This window comes from Pseudorca crassidens, chromosome 19 (genome assembly GCF_039906515.1).
Source record: "Pseudorca crassidens isolate mPseCra1 chromosome 19, mPseCra1.hap1, whole genome shotgun sequence".
Classification (NCBI taxonomy): Eukaryota; Metazoa; Chordata; class Mammalia; order Artiodactyla; family Delphinidae; genus Pseudorca; species Pseudorca crassidens.
The window spans coordinates 33088380-33107861 of record NC_090314.1 but is presented as its reverse complement, the minus strand read 5'-3'; the positions used below and the strand labels follow the sequence as shown (position 1 = coordinate 33107861).

The following is a 19482-nucleotide window of genomic DNA, read 5'->3' as shown; positions in this document are numbered from 1 at the left end:
AGAAGGGGTCAGTAGCAAAATAACTGAGGCAGAAGAACGGATAAGTGACCTGGAAGATAAAATAATGGAAATAACTACCGCAGAGCAGAAAAAAGAATGAAAGAACTGAGGACAGTCTCAGAGACCTCTGGGACAACATTAAACGCACCAACATTCGAATTATAGGGGCCCCAGAAGAAGAAGAGAAATAGAAAGGGACTGAGAAAATATATGAAGAGATTACAGTTGAAAACTTCCCTAATATGGGAAAGGAAATAGTTAATCAAGTCCAGGAAGCAGAGAGAGTCCCATACAGGATAAATACAAGGAGGAACACGCCAAGACACATACTAATTAAACTATCAAAAATTAAATACAGGGTTTCCCTGGTGGTGCAGTGGTTGGGAGTCCGCCTGCCAATGCAGGGGACACGGATTTGTGCCCCAGTCTGGGAAGATCCCACATGCCGCGGAGCAGCTGGGTCCGTGAGCCATGGCCGCTGAGCCTGCGCGTCCGGAGCCTGTGCTCCGCAACGGGAGAGGCCACAACAGTGAGAGGCCACAGCAGTGAGAGGCCCGCGTACCGCAAAAAGAAAAGAAAAGAAAAAAAAATTAAATACAAAGAAAAAATATTAAAAGCAGCAAGGGAAAAACAACAAATAACACACAAGGGAATCCCCATAAAGTTAACAGCTGATCTTTCACCAGAAACTCTACAAGCCAGAAGTGGGTGGCAGGACATATTAAACTGATGAAGGAGAAAAATCTACAACCAAGATTACTCGAACCAGCAAAGATCACATTCAGATTTGACAGAGAAATTAAAAACTTTACAGATAAGCAAAAGCTAAGAGAATTCAGCACCACCAAACCAACTTTACAACAAATGCTAAAGGAACTTCTCTAGGCAGGAAACACAAGAGAAGGAAAAGACCTACAATAACAAACCCAAAACAATTAGGAAAATGCTCATAGGAACATACATATAGATAATTACCTTAAATGTAAATGGATTAAATGCTCCAACCAAAAGACACAGACTGGCTGAATGGATACAAAACAAGACCCGTATATATGCTGTCTAGAAGAGACCCACTTCAAACTTAGGGACACATACAGACTGAAAGTGAGGGGATGGAAAAAGATATTCCATGCAAATGGAAATCAAAAGAAAGCTGGAGTAGCAATTCTCTTATCAGACAAAATAGACTTTAAAAAAAGACTATTACAAGAGAAAAAGAAGGACATTACATAATGATCAAGGGATCAATCCAAGAAGAAGATATAACAATTGTAAATATTTATGCACCCAACATAGGAGCACCTCAATACATAAGGCAAATACTAACAGCCATAAAAGGGGAAATCGACAGTAACACAATCATAGTAGGGGACTTCAACACCCCATTTTCACCAATGGACAGATCATCCAAAATGAAAATAAATAAGGAAACACACGCTTTAAATGATACGTTAAACAAGATGGACTTAATTGATATTTATAGGACATTCCATCAAAAACAACAGAATACACATTTTTCTCAACTGCTCATGGAACATTCTCCAGGATAGATCATATCTTGGGTCACAAATCAAGCCCTGGTATTTAAGAAAACTGAAATCGTATTATGTATCTTTCTGACCACAACACTATGAGACTAGATATCAATTACAGGAAAAAATCTGTAAAAAATACAAACACATGGAAGCTAAACGTGATACAAACTTAATAAACTTAATACAAAACTTAATAAACTTAATACAAACTTAATAAACTTAATACAAAAATACAAACACATGGAAGCTATACTTAATAACCAAAAGATCACTGAAGAAATGAAAGAGCAAATCAAAAAATACCTAGAAACAAACGACAATGAAAACATGATGACCCAAAACCTATGGGATGCAGCAAAAGCGGTTCTAAGAGGGAAGTTTATAGAAATACAATCCTACCTTAAGAAACGAGAAACATCTCAAATAAACAACCTAAACTTACACCGAAAGCAATTAGAGAAAGAAGAACAAAAGAACCCCAAAGTTAGCAGAAGGCAAGAAATCATAAAGATCAGATCAGGAATAAATGAAAAAGAAATGAAGGAAACGATAGCAAAGACCAATAAAACTAAAAGCTGGTTCTTTGAGAAGATAAACAATATTGATAAACCATTAGACAGACTCATCAAGAAAAAAAGGGAGAAGACTCAAATCAATAGAATTAGAAATGAAAAAGGAGAAGTAACAACTGACACTGCAGAAATACAAAGGATCATGAGAGATTACTACAAGCAACTCTGTGCCAATAAAATGGACAACCTGGAAGAAATGGACAAATTCTCAGAAATGCACAACCTTCCGAGACTGAACCAGGAAGAAACAGAAAATATGAACAGACCAACAACAAGCACTGAAATTGAAACTGTGATTAAAAATCTTCCAACAAACAAAAGCCCAGGACCAGATGGCTTCACAGGCAAATTCTATCAAACACTTAGAGAAGAGCTAACACCTATCCTTCTCAAACTCTTCCAAAATATAGCAGAGGGAGGAACACTCCCAAACTCATTCTACAAGGCCACCATCACCCTGATACCAAAGCCAGACAAAGATGTCACAAAGACAGAAAACTACAGGCCAATATCACCAATGAACATAGATGCAAACATCCTCAACAAAATACTAGCAAACAGAATCCAACAGCACATTAAAAGGATCATGCACCATGATCAAATGGGGTTTATTCCAGGAATGCAAAGATTTTTCAATATATGCAAATCAATCAACGTGATACACCAAATTAACAAACTGAAGGAGAAAAACCATATGATCCTCTCAATAGATGCAGAGAAAGCTTTTGACAAAATTCAACACCCATTTATCATAAAAACCCTCCAGAAAGTAGGCATAGAGTGAAATTTCCTCAACATAATAAAGGCCATCTATGACAAGCCCACAGCCAACATCGTCCTCAATGGTAATAAACTGAAACCATTCCCACTAAGATCAGGAACAAGACAAGGTTGCCCACTCTCACCACTCTTATTCAACATAGTTTTGGAAGTTTTAGCCACAGCAATCAGAGAAGAAAAAGAAATAAAAGGTATCCAAATCAGAAAAGAAGTAAAGCTGTCACTGTTTGCAGATGACGTGATACATAGAGACGTGTACACAGAGAATCCTAAAGATGCTACCAGAAAACTACTAGAGGTAATCATTGAATCTGGTAAAGTAGCAGGATACAAAATTAATGCACAGAAATCTCTTGCATTCTTGTACACTAGTGATGAAAAATCTGAAAGTGAAATTAAGAAAAGACTCCCATTTACCATTGCAACAAAAAGAATAAAATATCTAGGAGTAAACCTACCTAAGAAGACAAAAGACCTGTAGGCAGAAAATTATAAGACACTGATGAAAGAAATTAAAGATGATACAAATAGATGGAGAGATATACCATGTTCTTGGATTGGAAGCATCAACATTGTGAAAATGACTCTACTACCCAAAGCAATCTACAGATTCATTGCAATCCTTATCAAACTAACAATGGCATTTTTCACAGAACTAGATCCAAAAATTTCACAATTTATATGGAAACACAAAAGACTCCGAATAGCCAAAGCAATCTTGAGAAAGAAAAACGGAGCTGGAGGAATCAGGCTCCCGGACTTCAGGCTATACTACAAAGCTACAGTAATCAAGACAGTATGGTACTGGCATAAAAACAGAAATATAGATCAATGGAACAGGACAGAAAGCCCAGAGATAAACCCACGCACATATGGTCACCTTATCTTTGATAAAGGAGGCAAGAATATACAGTGGAGAAAAGACAGCCTCTTCAATAAGTGGTGCTGGGAAAACTAGACAGCTACATGTAAACGAATGAAATTAGAACACTCCCTAACAACATACACAAAAATAAACTCAAAATGGATTAAAGACCTAAATGTAAGGCCAGACACTATCAAACTCTTAGAGGAAAACATAGGCAGAACACTGCATGACAGAAATCACAGCAAGATCCTTTTTGACCCACCTCCTAGAGAAATGGAATTATAACCAAAAATAAACAAAGGGGACCTAATGAAACTTAAAAGCTTTTGCACAGCAAAGGAAACCATAAACAAGACCAAAAGACAACCCTCAGAATGGGAGAAGATATTTGCAAATGAAGCAACTGACAAAGGATTAATCTCCAAAATTTACAAGAGGGTCATTCAGCTCAATATCAGAAAAACTAACAACCCAATCCAAAAATGGGTAGAAGACCTAAACAGACATTTTTCCAAAGAAGATATACAGATTGCCAAGAAACACATGAAAGAATGCTCAACATCATTAATCATTAGAGAAACGCAAATCAAAACTACAATGAGATATCATCTCAGACCGGTCAGAATGGCCATCATAAAAAAATGTACAAACAATAAATACTGGAGAGGGTGTGGAGAAAATGGAACCCTCTTGCACTGTTGGTGGGAATTTAATTTGATACAGCCACTATGGAGAACAGTATGGAGGTTCCTTAAAAAACTAAAAATAGAACTACCATACGACCCAGCAATCCCACTGCTGGGCATATACCCTGAGAAAACCATAATTCAAAAAGAGTCATGTACCAAAATGTTCATTGCAGCTCTATTTACAATAGCCAGGACATGGAAGCAACCTAAGTGTCCATCAACAGATGAATGGATAAAGAAGTTGTGACACATATATACAATGGAATATTACTAAGCCATAAAAAGAAACAAAATTGAGTTATTTGTAGTGAGGTGGATGGACCTAGAGTCTGTCATACAGATTGAAGTAAGTCAGAAAGAGAAAAACAAATACCATATTCTAACACACATATATGGAACATTAAAAAAAAAAAGTTCTGAAGAACCTACGGGCAAGACGGGAATAAAGACACAGACCTAGTAGAGCATGGACTTGAGGATATGGTGATGGAGAAGGGTAAGCTGGGACAAAGTGAGAGAGTGGCATGGACATATATACACTACCAAACGTAAAATAGACAGCTAGTGGGAAGCAGCCACAAAGCACAGGGAGATCAACTTGGTGCTTTGTGACCACCTAGAGGGGTGGGATAGGGAGGGTGGGAGGGAGGGAGATGCAAGAGGGAAGACACATGGGGACATATGTATATGAATAACTGATTCACTTTGTTATAAAGCAGAAACTAACACACCATTGTAAAGCAGTTATACTCCACTAAAGATGTTAAAAAAAATAAAATAAAATATCATTACAAAAAAACCCAGCTTTATTTTTGGACCTTGAAATTTGATTTTCACACAACTTTCATGTGTCATGAAATATTATTCTTCTTTTAATCCACCCCACCCCACCACTGTCACTCGATAATGTAAAAACCATTCTTAGCTCATGAGTCGTATAAAAGCAGGTGGTGGACTGAATTTGACCTATAGGCCATCGTTTCCTGAAATCTGACCTATTATAATATATTCTCTTCAAAACTTTTACCTTGAATGCATCAGGCCTTTAACTATGACCTCCAGTTTTGTAGGAAACACCATGAAGAGAGGAATAAACTAAATTACACCATGAAGATGCTACCACACAATTCCAGAAAATGGGATATTCTGTTAGTCTGGTTTCTTTATCAAATGGGGGTCATAAAAAAGGAACTGTGTTAGATGAAAACGGACTTTAGGGACATCCCAGCCACATGTAATTCACGGATCTGGACTGAGTCCTGGCTTAAACAAACTGACCACAAAGGACGTGTTGGGATTATTAAAGCCTGAATATTTGAGATGAAAGTTTACTGAAGTAGGAAAGGGAGGACTAGTGACGGAAGGAAGCAGGTTACAGACATTATGTATACTACTATCTCCTATTGGTTAAAAAATTTACTTATTTCTAAAAGCGCAGAAAAAGATTTAAAGGCTATACACTGAAGTGTTAACAATGGTGATCTCTTTTTAATTTTTTTAATTTGTGCTTGCTGTATTTTCTAATTTTATGTTACGTACCTATACTGCTTCTTATAAAAGGTTCATTTTTAAAGAGAATTAATAAATCTTAAAAAAAAAAGCTCATACTGTATAACACGAGGAATATAGCCAATATTTTACTATAGAGTATAATCTTTATAAATTGTGAATCACTATATTGTATATGTGTAACTTATATAATACTGTACATCAACTATACTTCAATTAAAAAAAGCTCATACTAGCTCACTGTAAAAAGTTTAATCACAGAAGGAGACAGGAGAAAATGTGAAAAAACTCCTACCTCTGCCCCACCTGCACCCTCACGCTCACTAACCAGTTAACATGGTATATATCCTTCTAACTCCTTTCTTTGTTTTCACAAGCATATATATATACATACATGTATACATATGCACAGATCTACCCATTCTTTCTGATGGCTTCAAAGTGTCCATCACGGAAGGATCCACGTATTTCATTTAAGTAATCCTCTACACACAGCCACTGATCTCGTTTTCCGTTTATGGACATTATAAGCAACGATGAACTTAACATCCTCTGACACACACACGTATAAGTATTCCCACAGGACAGATTCCTGGAAGTGAAATTATTGGGTCAAAGGGCACATATATTTTAAAAGTTTATAGATACTGCCAAAGTGCCCTTTTACAATGATTTACCAGTTTTCATTCCCATCAAACGTGCACAAGAGCACTTGTTTCCCTGACTGCTTACCAAAACTGGGGGTTACCAAATTTTTACTTTATTTTATTTTATTTATTTATTTTTTTGGCCATGCCATGTGGCATGCAGGATCTTAGTTCCCCGACCAGGAATCGAACCCGTGCCCCCTGCAGTGGAAGCGTGGAGTGCTAATCACTGGACCCCCAGAGACCTCCCACCAATTTTTAAAAATATTTGCAAATCTCACAGATTTGACTTACTACTAAAAGTTGAACATTGTTCACATGTCCATAGGCAGTTTGCATTTCTTCTATAAATTGTTTGCCCATATTTTCTGGCCAATATCCTATTAGAATATTATCTTTTTTTTTTTTTTTTTTTTTTTTTTTTGTGGTACGCGGGCCTCTCACTGTTGTGGCGTCTCCCGTTGCGGAGCACAGGCTCCGGACGTGCAGACTCAGCGGCCATAGCTCACGGGCCTAGCCGCTCCGCGGCATGTGGGATCTTCCCGGACTGAGGCACGAACCCGCGTCCCCTGTATGGGCAGGTGGACTCTCAACCACTGCGCCACCAGGGAAGCCCCCTAGAATATTATCTTCTTTAATGAACTTATTGATGTGAATACTACTTCTACTATATATTTATTTGTGTGTATATATCTTTTAAAATTGTTTCTGAAACTCTAATTAGTTTTAAATTTCTATGTGGTCTAAATACGTCAAACTTATTCTTTTTGCTTTTGGGTGTTTCATCTTATGAAGGAAAAGCAAGTTTTTCGTACCCAAGATTATAAAACTTTTCTCCTATATTTTCAGGTTCTCTTACAGTTTTGATTTTTATGTTTAGATTTTAATCTATCAAGAACTGACGTTTCGGGGCTTCCCTGTTGGCGCAGTGGTTAAGAATCTGCCTGCCAATGCAGGGGACACGGGTTCAAGCCCTGGTCTGGGAAGATCCCACATGCCGCGGAGCAACTAAGCCCGTGCACCACAACTACTGAGCCTGTGCTCTAGAGCCCGTGAGCCACAACTACTGAAGCCCTCACGCCTAGAGCCTGTGCTCTGCAACAAGAGAAGCCACCGCAATGAGAAGCCCGCGCAATGCAACAAAGAGTAGCCCCCGCTCGCCACAACTAGAGAAAGCCCGTGGACAGCAACAAAGACCCAACGCAGCCAAAAATAAAATAAATAAAATAAATAATTAAAAAAATAAAAAGAACTGATGTTTCATGTAAGGCAAGAATCTAACTTTACTATTTTCCAAAGTGATAGCCACTTGTCTCCATATCATTTATTGAACATTCTGTTTTCCTCAATGATTTCAAATACCACCTTATCATTTATATGTTCATATGTAAGCATGATACATATGTATGTGTTATAAACATACACAGATACATATATACATATACATAAGTATATATAAAATATGTTTCTAGATTCTTTAGCCTGATGCACGTATCTGCATTTCTGTTGCTATGCCAGCCGCAAATTGCTTTACTCGCTTAGCTGTATAGCCTGTTCGATATCTGGTGGGGCAAACTTCATTGTTCTTTCTGAAACTTTTCATGGTTATTATTACAGACTTACTCTGTATGTACAAGGTCCTATTCAAAGAATATTCAATTATCAGGTGACTATAACAAGTAAGATAATCAGTTTCTGTCCAACATCAAAACAAAGTCATCTTCCTTGTTACCTTATAAAGTTCTAGAGCAATGCCAGCAGCCATTTTTCCTCCATAGGACTCTGAGAAAATGTAGAATGGAATCGTCTAGGAAGAAAAGGAATTTACAAAGAATTAAATTTCCTGAATGTCTTTTAATTCACACAAATCAATTTCAAATTTCTATTGCATGTAATGGCCAGACAAAACAAATCTGCTTTTGCTGATCTTTCCTCCCATATCTGATTATTATGTTTAATTAGAATACTGGCTGCAGGGTCATTTTTTTCAAGCTAAAACCACCTTTAGTGATGACTGAAACAGAAGCCCACAATCTGATCCTGGGTGCAAAAAAGTTTTCTCTGGAATCAGTTAGGCATGTAACTCTTGGGGAAGTTTGCATCTGATGGATGCAGTGCTGCAACTGCTAGCCCCCTCTGAGCTTGCTTACCTGGAATTCTTTGTGGCATTCAAAGAAAGTCTTCAGGAGAACCATCATGTCTGATGCCACCATGGCCAGGTCTTTGGTGTACGCGTCACTCTTGTTCACATAACTGAACCCAGTGCCCACTGGGTTATCCACAAACAGGAGACTGGCCGACTGGAGCTACAAGCCACAGAGGAAAGTCAAATGTTGCAATCAGGGGCTTCCCTGGTGATGCAGTGGTTGAGAGTCCACCTGCCAATGCAGGGGACACGGGTTCGTGTCCCAGTCCGGGAAGATCCCACATGCCGCGGAGCTGCTGGGCCCGTGAGCCATGGCCGCTGAGCCTGCGCGTCCAGAGCCTGTGCTCTGCAACGGGAGAGGCCACAACAGTGAGAGGCCCGCGTACCGCAAAAAAAAAAAAAAAAAAAAATGTTGCAATCAGCCAGCCAGTCACCAACTATCTTCTGATCACCTTATATAAGCTCAACAAAAACCACACATGTGAGGATATCAGTGTGGTTATGATCTGTTACTAAAATGTATTAAAAAAAAAAATGGGGGGGCTTCCCTGGTGGCACAGTGGTTGAGAGTCCGCCTGCCGACGCAGGGGACACGGGTTCGTGCCCCGGTCCGGAAAGGTCCCACATGCCGTGGAGCAGCTGGGCCCGTGAGCCATGGCCGCTGTGCCTGCGCATCTGGAGCCTGTGCTCCGCAATGGAAGAGGCCACAACAGTGAGAGGCCCGCGTACCGCAAAAAAAAAAAAAAAAATTGGAACAGGAACACAGACTAGTATAGCAAAGAAAGGCAAAGAAAAGGAGAGGCAAGAAGGAAAAATTAACATATACACAGGGATCGAAGCATCTAGGCTGTTACTTTCAGACACTACAAATGTCCTGAATGTAATTCATTCGTGCAGGTAGAACCATGCAGTGTCAGTCTGAGCAACAGCTCGAAGCAGTGAGAGGTTGGAATACCACACGTCTGTTTTCTTCAAGATGAATCCAGTTTCCACATTGGCCTGGCTTTGCTGAACACTACAAGAACAGAATTTATTCTAACACCTTTCCCAAAGAGGTTTAGAGTTATAGAATTTTACATCCTGAAGGATCCCTAGTGATGACACACTACAGCCATGTCCTTTACTGATCAGGACATTAAAGCCCAGAAAGGCCCAGGACTTGTCCAAGGTCACAAAGTTGGATAGGTAATGGCAGCGTCAGGACCAAGGCCAGCATCTCCTCACTTCTTGTTCAGGCTCTCTGCCCCAGTCACATTACCCTGTTAGTCGTGGGAGGCTTGGGGACAAGCCAGTGGGGTACTCTGCTACTGGAAGTGAGTATGTGAATGTTCTAGGCTGAGGGAACAGCATGTGCAAAGACCCTGAGGCAAGAGTAAGTAAAATGTGCTTAAAGAAGACCAGTATGGAGACAGACAAGAAAATCAAAGGGCTCAGAGGGGATCTTCAGGTGGAGGTGCTCCTGCAGAGTCTTAGAGGTGAGTCTGGTGAGCTAGGTGTGACCGGGTGACCAAAGGAATGAAGTGCAAGCCCAGGAATGGCCCGCGCAGAGGCCTCAAGGAGAGTGCGCATGCAGAGAAGCTGGGAGGTATGGCTAGCAGAAGCCAGTTTACGCCCAGGAATCTGGATCCGATCTTTGGGGAACTGAAAGACAGTAAACTAAGGAGTGACTGGCATTGGAGGGTTTCACCCAAGCACCATGTGGGAAGTGGATTGGGGGTGGGGGGTCATGTTGAAAGCACCCACAAGAGGCGATGGAAAAGGGGTGGATGAAGAATATTAGCAACACTTGGGTAGTAAACATAGAGCTACCATAGGACCCAGCAATTCCCCACCCCGCCCCACCAAATTGAAAATAGGGGCCCAAACAAATATTTGTACGCTAATGTTCCCTGCATTATTCACAACAGCCAAAAGGTGAAAACAACCTAAGTGTCCATCAACAGATGGGAGAGGAGCAGAGGAGAAGCACAGAGCAGAGGGTGGCCACCAGCTGGGAGCAACAGCCCCACCCTGCCCACTGGTGTGGGTTTACCCACCAGTGTTTGGCAGCCTGGAGGAAGGGGCTGAGCAGGTGGACAGGGGGACTGACCCCAGGCTGGGCATGGCAAGGATGCGGAGGGAGAAGAATGCGGGAACCAGGGGTGGGGGTTAGGTAAAGAAGTGAAGCGAAGAACGAGGGGGCGGGGTGAGACAGAGAACTAGAGAGACATCAAAAGGGCAGAGGACAAGGGGTTTGAAGTCCTGAGGAAGACAAGAATGGAAGTAGGAGAGTAGGAAGGGAAAGGATTGCAGGTTGTGGCCAGAAGGTGGGACCCCGGGGTCTCAGATTGCAGGGATGGCCAATATGTGGGTCATGACAAGGTCCAGGGGGTCTGCTAGAGTAGACAGAGGTTTCTGCAGGCAAGTGGAGAGAAAGGTCACCGAGTTGGGAAGGTGACCAGTGTGGGATAAGCTGCCCCAAGAAATGGAAGAGGCTGGCCAGAGAGGAAGCCTGTGGACAAGTACGCAAGGTCCCCCCGGACACAGAGGAAGAGGGAGGGGGGTGGAGTGGGATGGCTCAACTTGTGGCGCCACCCAGAATGGGGTAGGGCTGGGTGGGACTCAGCCTGGGGGGGCCACGCGGCAGTTTGAGTTCGAGGCCTTCCTCATTGTACCCAAGTAGTTCTTCGTGGTTTGAGATCTCTGTCGAGGGGCCCGATTTCCTCAAAGTTCCCAAATCCAGTGCTGGAACCACCTGGACCACCCTGTGAAAGCAAAACAAACAAACAAACAAAAATAAAGTCAGAGGAAATGTTAGTCAAACCTTCGTCACTCCAACAATGACCCCATTCACTGTAAACAATTTATGAGTCAGTGATGGCTGGGTCAGCCTTACACACAGGACACAACTGATCCAGTGTCTGCACTAACTGAGCCCCTGGTAACTGCTCAAGTCTTTCTAAGAAAAGGAAGCAACCGGGCTAAGAGCCCCCAGAGGGAACGTTCCTACCTCTGACCCTCTGAGCTCGAGCCTTGGCCTCACGTGGGGTTTGCTGACCTCAAAACATCTCGTCCAAACCTCTCCCTTCAAAGATGAGCAGTATGGCCCAGAGAGGGAACGTGGCAATTAGGGGCTCCACCAGGACTGGACCCGGGGCCTTGTGACTCTCCACCACCCTCTCCTCAGTGTCCCTGAGGATTTACAAGGGACCCAGACTGAGGGGCAGTTTGATCAAGATGATCCCCAGGATATAACATAGTAAATGCGGAAGTCCCTGGGCAGGAAGCACTCAACACTGTGGGCATCCAAGGCCAGGGGCGAGGCAGGATTCTGAACAGAAGCTCAGTGCTGGGGGCCCAGACAATGGGAGGCAGAGGTTCTATGGCTTCTAAGGGCTAAGAGAGGGGAGGAGGTCCTTCAGGAGATGGTCAGGGGTAAGGATGGTCAGTGCTTTTCTGGACAAAACCTCAGGGGTCAGCTGAGCCAACAGGATAGGCTGAGGGCCTTCAATAAAAGGATGCTGTGTCCCTGTGCAAGATGGTTAGGAAAGGGAGATACACAATGATGGAAGGAAACAGCTCAGGCAAAACAGAAACCAGGGCAATCTGTACAGGGAAATCTAAAGGAAAAGAGAGACAACATAGAGTCAGGGCTCAGGGGTAACTAAAGGACCCCAACAGAGAGTTTATGAAACTACTGAATGTTTTGAACCGACACCAAGCTAACTATTATAAAACTGGGAGGCTATAAATCCCTCTAAGCAATGTCCTCACCATCGACAGAATGAAAAGACCTATGGAACGGGAGAAAATAGTTGCAAATGATACGACCAATAAGGGGTTAATATCCAACATATATGAACAGCTCATATAACTCAACATCAAGAAAACAAACAACCTGATTAAAAAATGGGCAGAAGAACTCAATAGACATTTTTCCAAAGAGGAAATGCAGGTGGCCAGCATGAACATGAAAAGATGCTCAACACTGCTGATCATCAGGGAAATGCAAATCAAAACCATAATGATGTACCACCTCCCACCTGTCAGAATGGCTATCATCAAAAAGACCACAAACAAGTGTTGGCGAAGATGTGGAGAAAAGGGAATCCTTGTAACACTGTCGGTGGGAATGTAAATTGGTGCAGCCACTGTGGAAAACAGTATGGAGGTTTCTCAAAAAACTAAAAATAGAACTACCACATGATCCAGTGATGCCACTCCTGAGTATATATTTGAAAAAAACAAAAACACTAATTTGAAAAAATACATGCACCCTAATGTTCATAGAAGCATTATTTATAATAGCCAAGATATGGAAGCAACCTAAGTGCCCATCAACAGATGAATGGATAAAGAAGATGCGGTGTATATATATACAATGGAATACTACTCAGCCATAAAAAAGAATGAAATTTTGCCAACTGCAGCAACATGATTGGACTTTGAGGGTATTATGCTAAGTGAAATAAGTCAGACAAAGAAAGACAAATACTGTATGATGTCACTGATATGGAAAATCTAAAAAATACAACAAACGAGTGGCTGTAACAGAAAAGAAGCAGACTCACAGATATAGAGAACAAACTAGTGGCTACCAGGGGGGAGAGGGAAGGGAGGGGGGAATGTAAAGGAAGGGGATTAAGAGATACAAACCACTATGTATAAAATAAACTACAAGGATATATTGTACAACACGGGGAATATAGCCCATATTTATAGAACTATAAATGGAGGAGAACCTTTAAAAATTGTGAATCACTATACTGTATACCTGTAACATATAATACTGTACACCAACTATTATTCAATTTAAAAAAAAGCAAAGCAAAAAACAAAATAAAATAAAAGCAAGGGTCCTTGAGTGAAAGCTGGGCCCCTTTTTCCTAGTGGACTTACTGGGCTGGGATAGGACCAAAGTGAAAGGAGAGAAGCTGGAATCCTAGAGGTATGGTCTTTGTGGGAGAAATCCCATTCTCCTGTTCTGTTCTACTAGATAACACTGCAAAATCTCTTTGTCTAGAACTTTGGGATGGGGGTACTGTCACGGCCCGGGACTATGCAGTGACTCTGAAATATGGCAAGTGTGTCCAAGGACAAACTAAAACGCTTAAATGACTTGAAAGCGTGCCTAACGTAGCACACTGCATCACCCAGAGCGACTCCACTCAGATGACGTGACCTTGATTCCCAAAGACCTGTCCAGAGAAGTCAGCGCATGGATTCTCAGTAGGCTGCTAAGAGAGATCTCCTTTTAACCTGAATTAATTATTTCTTCCTTAATCATACTCTTTTCCCCTTCCCTTGGGCCTCTGAGGAGATGAAGAGCAGGACAGTGAGCCCGTTGATAACCATCAAATAGCATCTCAGCTCACAGAAACCAAAGGTCACAAACTGCACGGTCTTGAGGGGCCAGAAGTACACCACACGGAACAGAGAGGGCAGGTGGGTCCCCTCCCCCAGAAGCTCCTGCCTGTGTGCAAGAGGGGCCCCACCACTCCGCTCCGGGACAGCAAGTTCTGGCCCCAAGTAATCGCATCTCCTGGTTTTGGGAAAAAGGAAGGAAATGTCTTGATTTGTAAATGTTGGCAACTCATTCAAATAAAACAACTGCCCTACTCTGCAGTCAACCAGAAGGAAGGTTTGCCGTTTCAGAAATTCAGTGGTTTTCAAACTGTGTTCCTGGAAGCCCAGAAAGTACCTGAGGGGCAGCACGTGACAAAGGGGAGGCTGAATGGGTGGGACTTGGCACTCCGCCCCAACCTCGGCCCCAGCACTTCCTTCTTCTGCTTTGGCTGGTCTGCAAGCTTTCACTTGGGAGCGGAAGAAGTTCTGCTGATTAATACAAAGTTTGAAAACCGCTGAAATCCCGCAGACCAAAGCCCAGAGAAGGGAAGTGTTTTGCCACGGCTCTAAGTGGCAGGAAGGCAGAACTGGACTTGTCCACTGCACGGCTCTCCCTGACAGCCCTGCCACAGCTTCATCTCCAGCTGCCCGGGATGCACAAAAGCTCCCTGGGCCACACAGACGGGTTCTTCTTCTGAGACATTTTCGTATCTGCGCTCTCGGGCTGAGCCTCACCCCAGCCTTCAAAGAAAATACTTGCGATAATCCCAAGAGAAAAAGGCCCCTCCGTGCAAACTGCTCTTCTTATCTCATCAGAAAGCCTGTATCCACTGGTCTGGAAGGCAAAGCTGGGGGCACTGGGAGGCTGCTTACGAATAATGACATTTTTGGAGGAAGTGACATTTACATCCCATGGGGGTGAGTATCAGGGCGCCCTATTTTTTTTTTTTTTTTTCGGTACGCGGGCCTCTCACTGTTGTGGTCTCTCCCGCTGCGGAGCACAGGCTCCAGACGCGCAGGCTCAGCGGCCATGGCTCATGGGCCCAGCCGCTCCGCGGCATGTGGGATCTTCCCGGACCGGGGCACGAACACGTGTCCCCTGCATGGGCAGGCGGACTCTCAACCACTGCGCCACCAGGGAAGCCCTAGGGCGCCCTATTTACTGGTGAGCAACCTGGTGTCCCAGCTGGGCCATGCCTACAGTTTCCAGAAGGTGAAGCAAGACCGCATTCCTCAACCCCTCCCTAGATCTTGGTCTTCCAGGTGGGTGTGGGCCACCTTTGTACAGACATTTTAGGAATGAAAGGAAGGAAGGATCCTCTGCCTGCCCTCAAATAATTTCCAACCAGTTTCCTGTCTTCAATCCTACCACTAGAGCTCAAGATTAAAAATGCAAACATTCTTTAGGGAGAAGGATAGGGCCCGACACTTAATGCTAAGATACAAAAGGCTGAGTTCTTTCAAAATACCAGTTTTTCTAGGGGCAAGGAATTCAGATCTAGGAAAGGACTGGGAGGGGAGAGGAAGGGCTGGTCAGGGTACCTCAGTCTTTGCTTTGGAACCTTCCAGAAACACTTTCTGTCAGCATCTTGTCAAATGTGTCTTCAGGAGCTTCCAGTAAGGGTTCCTACTGCTGCCTGTGCTGGGCTCAATAGAAAAAGACCCCCGTAAAAGACTAGAACCTCTCACTCTCTGATATGGCTTCCTTGACTGTACCATCGCCTTTGCCTGCCTCAGAAGGACGCTGAATTCCCAAGCCTAGGAGAGCCCCAGCTGGCTGCTGGACCACATCAGTTCTTCACTGCTGAGCTGTGAGCCTTTAAGGGCAAGCAAGGTGGTAAGTGGGAGAAACCTGGCCTCAACCTCAGGCCAGGCAGTGAAACCAATTTTACCTGAAGCCACATGACCAGGGGCAGTTCTGAGAAGTTCTTGCTGGGGCTGGTGGCATAATAGAGCCACCAGAACATGTGGGCGTCCTTCCGGACAGTCACATAATCCCATACTTCCTTGCCCTCTTCTGTGGGCCAGCTGATGACAGCTCCTGAAACAGAAGCACAATTCGATTTTCCAGAAGAATGTCTATGTCCAGTTAAATTCCCAGCCCAGGAGACACGGCTGGGTTAGGCTAGTGATGATTTGGTTTATACTTCAGACAATTTATTTACTCCAATATATTGTGGAGATAAGGAAAAAAAACCTCAAAAAACTCAGCTATGAAAAAACATACCAAACTTAATAGTGGCACAGGGGGCTGGAGGCTTTCACATTTTCACCTACACCCTCTGTAACGTTTGGATTTTTAACAGGAAGCATAAAACGTGTTTATAATTCTGTTTAAAAGAGAGAGATTTACACTTTGGGGGGAAAAAATCTCAAAATGCAGCACGTTGATTTTTGTTCCTCATTTAATATACAATTAAAGAAGCATCACGGGCTTCCCTGGTGGCGCAGTGGTTGAGAGTCCGCCTGCCGATGCAGGGGACACGGGTTCATGCCCCGGTCCGGGAAAATCCCACATGCCGCGGAGCGGCTGGGCCCGTGAGCCATGGCCGCTGAGCCTGCGCGTCCGGAGCCTGTGCTCCGCAACGGGTGAGGCCACAACAGTGAGAGGCCCACATAACGCAAAAAAAAAAAAAAAAAAGAAGAAGAAGCATTACAAGTTAGTGGGGCAAGATTACTCACTATATTACTCTGGAGTAACAGATTTTGGAAGAAAAAAAATAGAGATGTAGGTTCTTTCTTAACACTCTAAACCAAAATAAATTCCAAGTGGATCAGATATTTCAATTTTAAAATTTAGATGTGAAAAATAATATGAAAATAGAGTTGAAAGTCTCTTTGACCTCTGGATGGGGAAACGATTAAAGCATACCCTAGAGACTATAAAACAAAATATCAAGAGTTGAGCACAGAAACTTGTTACATTTCTGTACAACAAAAATAAAAGGCAAAACAACAAAGAAAGGTCGGCAACAAATATGAAAAAGGGTATTTCCTTAATCGTTAGACCAACTAAAAAATGCAAGATCCTTGAAACAATCAAGATAGTTGTACAATACCTAGCACTTACCAGGCATTCAATAAATGCCCCCGCTCGCCGCAACTAGAGAAAGCCCGCGCGCAGCAACAAAGACCCAACGCAGCCAAAAATAAATAATAATAAAATAAATTTATATAAAAAAAATCGGGGGGCAACCTATTCGACAACATTTCCCAGACACAAGTCGAAGGGTCATATGATCCCCATTTTACAAAAGGGAAAACAAGTAAAGCAACTTGCCTAAGATCACAAGGCAAGTTTGTGGTTAGTTCGAATTCTCAGTTCTTGATTCACACCAGGGCTCATTTTGCTTAAAGAAAAGACTGAAAATCAATTTGCAAGTCATCCCATTAAACACGAATTTGTTTTTGCCGAAAAGGACTGCGGTGAGGGGACATATTATCCTGCCTGTTCTGATCAGGTAGAGGGAGAAAGGCTTACTCGCAATTAAACGTCCCATTCGTGGTAGGATTTTTCAGTCTTGGTACCGTGTGTTTCAGCTCAAAATAAAAAGACCTTATAATCTCATTTAGCAGCCAATCGCGGCAGGAAAAGGGAGGTGGCCTTAAGATTGCGGAACCCTCATTGATCAGGAGCTTCTCCAAATCTTACATTTTGCAAAACTGCTTCTACCTACACGCAGGGAAGAAACAAGGCAGCAGACCACCCAGAGCCAGAAAAAAGTAGAAAAAGAACTTTGAATCCGGAAAAAAAAAAAATAGAGTGAGACTCAAAAGCAAAAATAATTACGCAAGGTAGAAACAGGGGAAAAGGAATATGCTTTAAAAAGCACAAACCCACTAACAGATTCTTATCCCTAAAGAAGAGAAGGAGGCACCGGCCGCTGAAGCACTTTTGCCCGAACCTACCCGTGCTCAGGCCCAGGAGCAGCAGCAGCACCGGCATAAGACAACTCCGCGGCGCCAGCTCCATGACGAATACCGCGCGGCAGCATCAGCTACGGGCTGGACGCCGCGCCTCAGCACGTGACGGTTGCGGGCTGGGCGAGGCCGAGCCGGAACGGGGGCGGAGCCTGGGCGTCAGGGGCGGGGCCTGGGCGTCGGGGGCGGGGGCTGGGGCGGGGGCTGGGGCGGGGGCTGGGGCGGGGGCTGGGGCGGGGGCTGGGGCGGGGGCTGGGGCGGGGGCTGGGGCGGGGCGGGGCTTGGGCGGGTGGAGAGGTTAGCAACGTCTCGCGCGCCCTTTGCCCAATTGGCCCACTAGGATCCCTGCAACGGCGCTCGGGGTGTTCTTTTTGCCCCACTACGTCGTTCTTTGCCGTTTTGGGGACAAGCAGAAAGGAAGAGGCGTTTAATGCATTGATTTGACTTGGGTTGTGCGACAGAACTGAGACGCTACAGAGAAATAACCACGAGGACCGTCCTTCCTGCCCCGCCCATCTCTTCCATCCCCAACAAAAGACCTGGCATTTCAAACTGCTGCATCTGCCCCAATCAGATTAAACCTGGCCAGCTTAATCTGGAAACTGTGGGATTCCGTTTTCATAGATTTGTTCTTAAAATTATTTTTCTTATAAAATTACGAATATAATGGACATTTTGGAAATTTGGGGGGAAAATTAGATACTACATAAACAGTGTTGGCATTTGGGATTTTTTTTCCTCTAGTCTTTTACGTCATCTTTTTAAATAGGATAATAAAATTTTTTATTCTGTTTTCTTTCTCGATACTTTGTCATTGGCATAATTCTGTGTTGTTAATGATAGGGATTGAGTAGGATAATCAAATAGCTTAGAAACCCCATTAGGGGGATTGTTGATAGGGAACCTTAGGGAGCTTTGGGAGACCACAGTAAGATTAATGATCACTCAAGAAAGTAATGGGAAAATCCTGAAAAAATGAGGGCTTGCTTGAGTCAAAGCAGAACAAGTGGCTTAGCATCAAAGCCAGATTGGCTTGCTTAACAACAAAATAAAGCTAGCTTGATTAGCAACAAAATAATGCAACAGAAGCCTAAGACATGCCCCGGAACAATACAACAATGGTGGCATGAGACCTATATCCTGCCCAGTGGTGTCATCAAGTTAATGACAACCGCTACATGCTCTGTGCGCACAAAAAACAATCATTTATGGAAAGGTGACATATCAAAGTGAAAGGTCCTCATTGTACTGAGACCTGACATAAGTTTTCCAAAGTGCCATGACAGTCCTGGCCTGACTATGTAGGGACAAAAAACCCAATCTGGAGGAGGAACTGATGAGGAAAGCATGACATCTACTCAAGAAAGACAAAGAAGGTCTTCTCCCCCTCCTCTCTCTTCCTCTGATTATAAAAATGTAACCCACTAAGTACTCGGGGCATCGCAATGCTTGCCTGACTGCTTGTTAAGCCTCGCAAGTGTCCTATTCTA

The 19482-nt window shown here is 43.3% G+C and overlaps 1 protein-coding gene across 8 annotated transcripts in view; it reads right to left on the bottom strand.

Moving 5' to 3' along the window:
- Positions 1-18127, bottom strand: part of SCPEP1 (serine carboxypeptidase 1) — a 58531-nt gene extending 40404 nt beyond the window's left edge. For all 8 annotated transcript variants that reach the window (XR_010937475.1, XR_010937474.1, XR_010937473.1 and 5 more), the window contains exons 1-5: positions 17981-18127; positions 15964-16112; positions 11401-11490; positions 8751-8906; positions 8333-8407 (exon numbers count right to left, since the gene is read on the bottom strand). Coding sequence is in view for 5 of the 8 variants with exons in the window: in XM_067715674.1 (XP_067571775.1) it covers positions 8333-8407; positions 8751-8906; positions 11401-11490; positions 15964-16112; positions 17981-18044 (534 nt within the window). In the remaining 3 variants the exon portion in view is untranslated. The remainder of the gene's footprint in view (positions 1-8332; positions 8408-8750; positions 8907-11400; positions 11491-15963; positions 16113-17980) is intronic.
- Positions 18128-19482: the final 1355 nt, after the last annotated feature.